The sequence below is a fragment of the Oncorhynchus tshawytscha genome, linkage group LG02, assembly GCF_018296145.1.
Source record: "Oncorhynchus tshawytscha isolate Ot180627B linkage group LG02, Otsh_v2.0, whole genome shotgun sequence".
Classification (NCBI taxonomy): domain Eukaryota; kingdom Metazoa; phylum Chordata; class Actinopteri; order Salmoniformes; family Salmonidae; genus Oncorhynchus; species Oncorhynchus tshawytscha.
In genome coordinates, this window is record NC_056430.1 from 73,214,698 (window position 1) to 73,224,873 (window position 10,176).

The following is a 10,176-nucleotide window of genomic DNA, read 5'->3' on the forward strand; positions in this document are numbered from 1 at the left end:
CACAAGGATGGCTGGAACTTTCTCTCACTTGACTTCTGTGTAGCTGATCTTCTTCTCTGAGCTGGAGATCGCCCAGCATGCTCTGCTCCACTTCACCGGTGGGCGGAGCTACTGCTCTGATATGATGAACTAACATTACTGACATGATTAACAGCCTTTTGGACACTTAGTGTGCATCCCTAATGACACCCTATTCCCTATATAGAGAAATATAGGGTGCTGTTTTGGGATGTAGACCTAGTCTTATTCCTTGAAGACAAGCAGACTGGCCTTTTTCAAGTTGGCTCAGCCTATGATAAGTGTTTACTCTGTTGATCCTCTCATGTGTGTCAGTGTGTCAACGAGCCGTCCTTAACTGACATTATCAGACTAGGAGAAATGCAGGCACTTGACCCGTCTGTCCATACATTAGCGTGTGCACACACACGCTGAGAAGACAATCACATGAGAACACACCTACACACACACGCACCCACCCACGCACAGACACAGACACAGACACACACACACACAGGAACCAGACTTAATCCCCCTGGGAGGGTGATCAGGGTAGCTCCCAGCTAACGCTAATCCCATAAACAAACAGTAGTTTGTGAGGAGGGGAAAGGCATTGTCTCTTGGGCTGGTTATATGTACTAGACCTGGGTTCAATTAGTAGTCGTTTCTTACAAATACTTAAGCTGTGGTTGATTGAGATTGTCTGGCGCTATGGAACCAACGGAGTACTTGAAAGTGCAAACCCTGCCCATCTAGCACTTCAGGCAGGCTCTGACAAATGCTGAAAGTATTTGAAAGGATACATATATTATTTGAACCCAGGTGTGTTTATATACGCTACAGGTAGAATGTTGGAACAGCCAACAGGATTAGAGCAGGATATCCATAATACAACCGCCGACAAACAGTTGGTGGAACCTCTCATTTGAATGATATGTGGATCAACATTCAGGTGTCACATTCACCTCCCACGTTGGAGTGGGAGACTGATTTGTGTGTGTGTGTGTGTGTGTGTGTGTGTGTGTGTGTGTGTGTGTGTGTGTGTGTGTGTGTGTGTGTGTGTGTGTGTGTGTGTGTGTGTGTGTGTACAGTGTATTTGTACATGTTTTAGTATACTGTGATAACCAAAAGTCCTTACAAGAATAGTAAACCAACAAAAAAGTCCTCACTTAGGTTAGGTTTAGAGTTAAGGTTAGAATTAGGGTTAGTGGTTAGGTTTAGGGGTGAAGGTTAGAGTTAGGGTTAGGTTTAGGGGTGAAGGTTAGAGTTAGGGTTAGGTTTAGGGGTGAAGGTTAGAGTTAGGGTTAGATTTAGGGGTGAAGGTTAGAGTTAGGTTTAGGGGTGAAAGTTAGAGTTAGGGTTAGGGGTTAGGGAAAGGGGTTAGGGATGCTGGTCTCCATAAAGTTCTCACAAGTATAGTAAGACATTGATGATTCAGATGGGTTGGGTCTCTGCTGTTCTGTAAAGAATTTATTAAATTTAGCTCATTTCTCATTTTCTAATGTTGGAAAATTCCCCCTCCCCCGCTCCTCTGCCACCATCCTCCTGCTGTTGCACAAGCAGAATCTACTGACACCTAGTGGCAGTATGAGTAATAAATAGCACACAGGTTACTTTCTAAGTTGTCTGTCGTCTCTCACGGTCAGGGAAGGGTTCAATTAGACTGTTTCTCAAGTAGGCTTACAACACTGATGTTAGCAGCAGAACAAACTCCAATCACAGGTAAAGAGTAGTTCAATAGTTACAACAGCAAAGCTAACAGTTAGTTAACTAACTAGTTAGCTGATTTAGCCTACATCCTCTACATTCACTATGCTCAGCTGATAGCCCATATACTGCCCTCTCTGTGAGCGGTAGCTTAGGCTAGGTAGCTTGCTGACAGTGGGATGAGTGTCTTTGAACACCTGCCTCTCCAAAGGTATGTGCACCGCTCTGTATCCAATATATGTACGCACCCACACACACGTGTATGGTACATGCTTTAAGACAGACATCCCAATCATGGGACATTACATTACAGTGGTTGGTCGGGCACTCTCAGTGTTAACAGACCTGGTTCAATCTGTAGCCATGTTCTGTTCCAACAGAGATGGTTCAATCTGTAGCCATGTTCTGTTCCAACAGAGATGGTTCAATCTGTAGCCATGTTCTGTTCCAACAGTGATGGTTCAATCTGTAGCCAATGCCTGGAGCGGTTTGGCAGGTGACAACACATAGCGGGTCTGAGCATGTTACTAGAATTACTGGCAATCTTTGGAGTTAGGCTAGTCTATAACACTACATAAACATTGCATTTATTTACACTTCCAGATGATAACTATCTACGATAATCAAGCCAGAGAGATACAACTGTTTCATGTGTTCTGTCTCCCATGAAACAAGCACCATAATAAATAATCAAATGAGTATTCGACTATAGAATCCAGCCATATGTTCTGTGGGTAAATTCTATGAATTATATTTCTATGGCCCTAAAAAATTCAAGGAACCACAATACCAAAAATCTTCGACAATATGCTTTTCTCTTGCCTCCTCACTTAAAAGTTGAATTAAGTCCCAAACCATCAATGGTTAATGTGTAGAGAGAGAGAGAGAGGAGAGAGAGAGAGGGAGAGAGAGGGGAGAGAGTGAGTGAGAGAGAGAGAGAGAGAGAGAGAGAGAGAGAGAGAGGGGAGAGAGTGAGAGGGGAGAGAGTGAGAGAGAGAGGGGAGAGAGAGAGAGAGGAGAGAGAGAGGGAGAGAGAGAGAGAGAGAGAGAGAGAGAGAGAGAGAGAGAGAGAGAGAGAGAGAGAGAGAGAGAGAGAGAAAGAGAGAGAGAGAGAGATTGGGCTAAAACCAACCCCCCCTGGATGTTTCAGTTAGGTTCTGCTGCTCCGGTGTCTTGCTTGTCAGTTCTCTCTTATGCGGTGGTTAGTGTGGATTCTCTTCAACGCATTGATAAGATCTCTACAAATAATATTCAAGGTAGGTTTATTTCACATCTGTATGCAATGTCGCAGTGCTAGTCTATGTTAATAGAAAGCGTTTTACCAAATACGCGGTCATTGGATGCGTTGCTTTTACGCGCTAGAATTGCGTCTTACTTTATATCTGTTGTAAAAGATAAGGGTGTCTGCAGTGTGCTGAATCTCTTCTCAGAACATGTTTGAATTCGGTTGAATCCAATTTCACTTTCTGTTTATTAGATTTCGTTTGACATGTATGTAGCCTGTTGTGTGGAATGCACAAGCCGTTAATTTATTTTTGGTCTGTGGACCGTGGGAACTTTACAGACCATGCCCATCGCAATGAGACGTTATTGGGGTAATCAGCGTACGGCAATTAGGCTGAATTTAGACAGGCAGTCTTTTGACCAATTAGATCAGTTCTGATAAAGATCTGATGTGATTGGGGTAATTACCGGTCAATGGGCTGAATTGGAAATGTAGGCATATGAGCACAAGACGTTGAAAAAACGTCTGAACCAATTTTGCTTAGTGAGATGTGATTCCATGGCAATGTGCAGTGAGATACAACAACGGTCACTATCATATTTTTACGAACAGTTAGACTTCTCTATATGTATCCTATTATATCCAGGCTACATTGTGGAATTTGTGTTGGCTATGCATTTTTTAGTTTGAAACATATACATCATATTAAATTGAGTATTCTAATTCCTAGCAATTCTATAGTTTGAACCTTGAAACGTCAAATGTGTTGCCCTAATTTCATTGGCTACAGATTAGATTCGAGTTAACGTTTCCAGACAAGGCCATTTTTTAAATCTTACCATATGACTCAAGGCAAGAAAGAAAAAAATCCATTCTCAAAACACAAGACTCAAAGGAATGCGACCCGGTTGACACTTAATGGTTTTCTTACATAAACATTATCTGATCAAAGACATTCTCCACTCTGGTTTCGATTTCTTTTGACAAGACATTATTTATGAAAGTATATGCATTCCAGATTAAATTCCATACATTTTACATTGATTTCCTTCTGGAAACTTGAGCAACTCAAATTTACTCCAACCAACTGACATTTCACCCCGACTGTGCTATGACGAAGCTGGCAGGTGAAAGTGTCCGCGTGTGCCAACTTTACGCACGCACTGTTATGACGCTGAATGTCTAATATCGTTAACGTGATTAACTCACTCTTTAAACATAATTAAGGTAGTTAAGGAAAAGAGCTTGAAACATTTCACATGGCCTCTTTAGGTACTCGCTAACTCAGTCAAAACCTTTACCCCAAGTGGTCACTATGTGTTTTAAACTAAGCGCATGTGTCGCTATCTCAATGTCGACTCTGCTCCACACTTCCCATAAGCCCAATGTTTTAATAAAAAATGAATCACTATAGCAAACGTTTTAGGGCAACGAAGTAAAGATTGCCTTCAATAGGCTCATTTAATTAAAATTAAAATGTAGATAAATGTTTTTAGTTATTTTTTAAAATTTGTTTGTTTATTTGTTTTTCATTATGTGTTTAATTAGTCATACTTTACTGTTCTCACCCTAATGTCCTCTGTATTATTTAATTCACAGGAGTTGGACAATAAGCGGCTCAGTCAAGACCCCTTCAAACAGAGCACATAAGCACCCCCTGGTGGCATTGACAAGCATAACACCTGTGATCAGAGACGTGGGGAAAGAGAACCACTACCTGACTCAGCTGCAACTAACATCTTCTTGTCTATTGGATTATAGTTCTGTCATTCTATGGAGCGAAACACACAGAGAGCCCCCATACCAACTGGTATTGATCGGTAACTGAAGCATGACAAGTTAAACTATGCGTTAATTAATACCTAGAATAAGGTATTAAAAAGTCAACCAAAGAGTTCACTAAAGAAGACTTAACAAACAACAGAAACATGGAGATGGAAGCCTCCCGTGCTGCTTACGCTGGGACCTTCCCCACTGAATCTATAGGCTCTCTACCCACCAACACCTCCTCTCCAAGCCTGCTCCAATTCTTCTGGGATTACCAGAACAATGATGTCATTGTGACGCACTACAACTACACAGGCAAGCTCCAGACAGACCGGTATCGTGAGGGGTTAAAACCTGAAGCCATAGCCTTCCTGGTAGTGTGTCTTCTTATCATCCTGGAGAATGCTGTGGTTCTAATAGCCATCTGGACCAATAAGAAGTTCCACCTGCCCATGTACTATCTCCTAGGTAACCGTTGTTGTTTTTGTCCTACATCCACCCCCCTTTCTTCAGAGGACAACTTGACTATACTATATTGACTATACTATATTGACTATACTTTATATAACTTAAAAAAAAATGTTATGTTACAATATAATTTTTTAAAAATCCACCATATGCAATTCCATTAATTTTCTATATTTTCTTCCTAGGTAACCTGACTCTGTCAGACCTCCTGGCCGGTGTCACCTACATGGCCAATATCATCATGTCTGGTCCTAATACACTGAGACTAACTCCAATACTCTGGTTTCTGAGGGAAGGAGGCGTCTTTATCACATTAGCCGCCTCCGTCATCAGCCTATTGGCCATCGCGATAGAACGCCACGTTACCATGGTGACAATGAAACCATACCACGGGGCAAAGAAGGGTCGGCTGCTGGCTCTGATCGGGGGGAGCTGGGCGTTAGCAGGGCTGCTGGGGGTGCTCCCCGTCCTGGGCTGGAACTGTATGGGTCGCCTGGACCGCTGTTCCACGGTTCTCCCGCTCTACGCCAAGTCTTACATCCTGTGCTGCGTGTCCGTGTTCAGCGGCGTGCTCCTCGCCATCGTCGTTCTCTACGCCCGCGTCTTCCGTATCGTGCGCACTAACACCCAGCGCCAACGCCTCGGAGGAGCAAAGGGAAGCCTTCGCAAAGGCCTCGCCAGGAAATCCCAGAAGTACATGGCGCTCCTCAAGACAGTCACTATTGTACTCGGCGTCTTCATCGCTTGTTGGTTGCCGCTCTTCCTCCTCCTCGGCCTAGACTCATTCTGCCCTGCCCGCCGCTGCCGACTGCTCCTCAAGGCGGACTACTTCCTTGGCGTTGCCATGGTGAACTCGCTCCTCAACCCCATAATATACACCCTGACCAGCAAAGACATGCGTCGCGCTATTTTAAAACTGCTCTGCCGCCCGTGTCTCATGACCAAGGACGGGCAGGTGAAGAGGATGGGGGTGCCGTTCCTGGAGTGTAGCTTCAGTAAGACGGAGGTGGCATCGAAGAAGCTGGAAGGCCTGGAGACAACGATCTCCTCTGGGAACATCGTCACGGCTCAGTCACCCATAAAGACTCTCTACCCCAAGCTCTTCAAGGTCTAAAGAGCCTAATGTGGATAGCTCTGTGATGGACAGGGAACTAACTCCCTATAGAAGATGGACAACATAAGTGCTCCATATGGCCTCCTGAAAAGACAGACCTGAAGGACCCTTTGGGCAGCTCTGTGTTTAAGAGAGTAAACCATAGAATTAGGGGCTTTGTCCCTTCCAGTAATTGTATTTCTATGGAGTGAACTTCATATTGAAGTGGTGGACAACAGGAGTGCTCAATATGGCCACCTGAAAACGGCATCACTTCCTGTTTGGCAACTCCACTCCAATGGCCTTCGGCAGACTAGCCTACATCTATAGCTCTCTTCTGCCCAATGAACTAAGCCTAAGAGCAAACCCTCAAAAAGACAGGTGAATGATCTATGATTGCGACAGATATAGCTACAGGTGTTTTTGATGAGAGCATCAAGTTCAGACATATCTCTCTTCAGCAAGTCTGTAGTGGTGCACTTGCAGCAATATCACCACATCAAAAGACTGATGTTGTAAGAATGATGACTAAACATCAAGCCAGGTGGAAGAAATGAAAATGTGAATTAAGCAACTCTTCTGGTATTCAGAAAAACCTTCCAGAACTGATTTGCACTAAGTTAACTCTGCATTGAGAGAGCATTGAAAGCCATGGATTAAGATTGGACATTCTGTTCTAGAACTAAGACTGTAAACTGGACATTCCAACCATGTTGAGTTGTTGTGGCGAGTGCGCTCGGTTTACTTCACCCAACGTTTTCTATGTTGTTGTTGTTGTTTGAAATGCCTTAAAGAAGGCATAATATGGACATAATAATAATATGCCTGTGGACACCTGGACTTCGCTGGCTCGAAGGTCCATGTTGTGCCTGCCTGTGTCCCAAATGGCACCCTATTCCCTATACAGTGCACTACTTTTGACATTTGGGGTACACGCCGAGACGCAGGTTGTGATAACCCCATACACCTACACAGTGTGCCCAAACAGAAGCCTATACAGGAAGTGGATGCTGTGTTGTTCACCCACCAGTTGCTCTTTGAAACACAAACACACAATGGAAACCTACACATGCACCTAAACATTGTGGTACCTGGATGTAGAGGGAGATGTCAAACAATATTAAGATCACAGGATGCTGGTGAGGGGAGGACGGCTCATAATAATGGCTGGAATGGAATAAATGGAATGGTGTTCAAAGTCATATAACCAAGTGTTTTCTACCGTTCCATTAATTCTGTTCCAGCCATCACTATTACCCCCCTCCTCCCCAATTAAGGTGCCACCAGCCACCCGTGACTAAGATTATAATTTGAGTAGAAAATCTCCCCACTGTTTTAGTGGCATTTTAGCTGTAACTGTTGTTCTGGGCTTACTCAGTCAAGTGGAAACTACCTGTTGGTTCCTGATTGGAATTCATATTTTAAATGCACAATACAAAAACACTACTGTAAGAATGTCACCATGAACCCAACTACCTGCAGCTCTAATCAGTGACGGACTTCTTCCCAAGCAAAGGACTTCATGCAGTCCTTCGTGCTCCTCTTGTGTTATTGTATCGATAAGAACCGTCTGTTGCACTTGGGGGTCTCTGTTTTGAAGACGAAAGACGAAACCGATGAAACAACAGGTCACCAGGTAACCGGTTACCATCCTAACCTGCCAGTCGGCATCATCCAGCTGTTTGGTAACGTTAGACTAGAATGGGCTTGTCAGCTATAAATCAAGATCAAAGTGGGAAGATAAAGATGTATACAGTGCAATTCTAAGTTACAAACCCACTGACACATCTGTTATTTCTGGCTTTAGAGAGGCTTTTCCTATACAGTCTATGGACCTGAATGTATATTTTTCTACGTTTAAACTGGTGATGTCATTAGCAATTCCAAAATAAATTGTGTTCTGTATTTGGATGGATGAGAAGGTGCACCATACTTTTGTACTGCGTGTTGTGTATTGAGGAATTTATTTTTGTATTTCTAAAGGAATTTGTTAGGACTTGTACTTTGTACTGTAAAGTATATGCTTTTGTACTCCCAAGGTTCTACCATTATTAAAACAACTGTTTTCTGAAGAATCTGATAATAAAGTTGGTGTTCACTCTGCAGGATTATACACAGGTGTACAGTGCCTTCAGAAAGTATTCAAACTTTTTCCATATGTTGTTGTTACAGCCTGGATTTAAAATGGATTCAATTGAGATTTTGTGTCACTGGCCTACAGACAATACACCATAATGTCAAAGTGGAATTATGTTGTACTAATTAATTCCAAATGAAAAGCTGAAATGTCTTAAGTCAATAAGTATTTTACTCCTTTGTTATGGCAAGTCTAAATAGGTTCAGGAGTAAAATTGAGCTTAACAAGTCACATAAGTTGCATGGACTCTCCAATAAAAGTGTTTAACATGATTTTTGAATGATGCCCTTATTTCTGTACCCCACAACATCTGTAAGGTCCCTCAGTCCAGCAGTGAGATTCAACCACAAAGACCAGGGAGGTTTTACAAAACCTCACAAAGAAGGGCACCTATTGATAGATGGGTAAAAATATTTAAAAAACAGAGGAAAACCTGGTTGTCTGCTTTCCAACAGACACTGGGAGACAAATTCACCTTTCAGCAGGACAATAACCTAAAACACAGAGAGTTGCTTACCAAGAAGACAGTCAATGTTCCTGAGTGGCCTAGTTACGGTTTTGAATTAAATCAACGTGAAAACCTATGGCAAGACTTGAAGATGGCTGTCTAGCAGTGATCAACAACCAACTTGAAAGAGCTTTTAATCATTTAAAAACATATGTAACCTTTATTTAACTAGGCAAGTCAGTTAAGAACAAACTCTTATTTACAATGACGGCTTACACCAGCCAAACCCGGATGACACTCGGCCAATTTTGCTCCAACCTATGGGACTCCTAACCACAGCCGGTTGTGATACAGCCGGCCGTAAAATATTGTAATATCCAGTTATTCAAAGCTCTTAGAGACTTACCCAGAATGACTCACAGCTGTAATCACTGCCAAATGCGATTCTAACAGGGGTGTGAATGCTTATGTGACTGAGATATTTATGTATTTAATTTTCAATTAAATTTGCTAAAATGTTTGAAAATCTGTTTTCACTTTGTCCTTATGGGGTATTGTGTGTAGATGGGTGAGAAAAACAACAATTGAATACATTTTGAATTCAGGCTGTAACACAAACCATAGATAAGTCAAGGGGTATGAATACTTACTGAAGGCACTGTATGTGTGTGTGTGCAAACCTGCGTGTACTTGTGCATACGTGCGTTGGCCTGCATGTCCTCCCATCGTGGAGGAGCTGAGTGAGTGAAATATTATTTCTTAGAGAACTGTGGCAGGAAACAGTCTCAGACCCCCCCTCTCCAACATCTGTTAATAACATTGGTCTGGATACTGTATAGCTTCTGACATGATTCAAATATTTCCGTCGTCCAGCTCCTGTCTGACTGACTGCGAACACACAAAGAGCCTATTCTTCAAAGCCAGGCCCCTGACACATGGCCTTCCTGTCTCTCTTAACCTGTCATACCAGGGTCGTATTAATACAGTATCAAACAGGAAGAAAAAAGACTGTAACAGGAAGGGATGACCACCTGAGCTTGTCCAATGAGAAAGGCTTGTTTTCATGATCCTTGGCAAAAAAAAGTGTGGTGCACTAATGAATACATTAGTTACATGTAGACATAATGAGGTGTTGTTTCACCAGGCTGACACATATTCCCAGCTCGTAACTCATCCAAGGCACACTAGTCTTGTCCTCTGGTTGTGCGTCATAGATACGGCCCAGAAATGGACATACACATGTATGGTAATAAAAGGGTTATAGGTTTCTAAAGCTGCACTCCAGTCTCCTTTTCAGTTCATTTGTTTACTTAACAAAAGGCATTTCTCAATAG

General features: G+C 42.7%; 1 protein-coding gene across 1 annotated transcript; it reads left to right on the forward strand.

The window, feature by feature from the left end:
- Nucleotides 1-2,806: 2,806 nt before the first annotated feature.
- Nucleotides 2,807-6,987, forward strand: LOC112243018 (sphingosine 1-phosphate receptor 1). Its single transcript, XM_042304457.1, has 3 exons — nt 2,807-2,960; nt 4,529-5,164; nt 5,350-6,987. Exons 2-3 carry the CDS (start codon nt 4,858-4,860, stop codon nt 6,276-6,278), a joined length of 1,236 nt encoding a protein of 411 aa, XP_042160391.1. The 5' UTR covers nt 2,807-2,960; nt 4,529-4,857; the 3' UTR covers nt 6,279-6,987.
- Nucleotides 6,988-10,176: the final 3,189 nt, after the last annotated feature.

What these genes read in the sequence shown, in the direction of transcription:
- LOC112243018 (XM_042304457.1), top strand. Translation starts at nt 4,858, where the DNA reads ATGGAGATGGAAGCCTCCCGTGCTGCTTACGCTGGGACCTTCCCCACT. An exon ending in GCCCATGTACTATCTCCTAG is followed by an intron (nt 5,165 to 5,349) that starts GTAACCGTTGTT and finishes TTTTCTTCCTAG; the next exon opens with GTAACCTGACTCTGTCAGAC.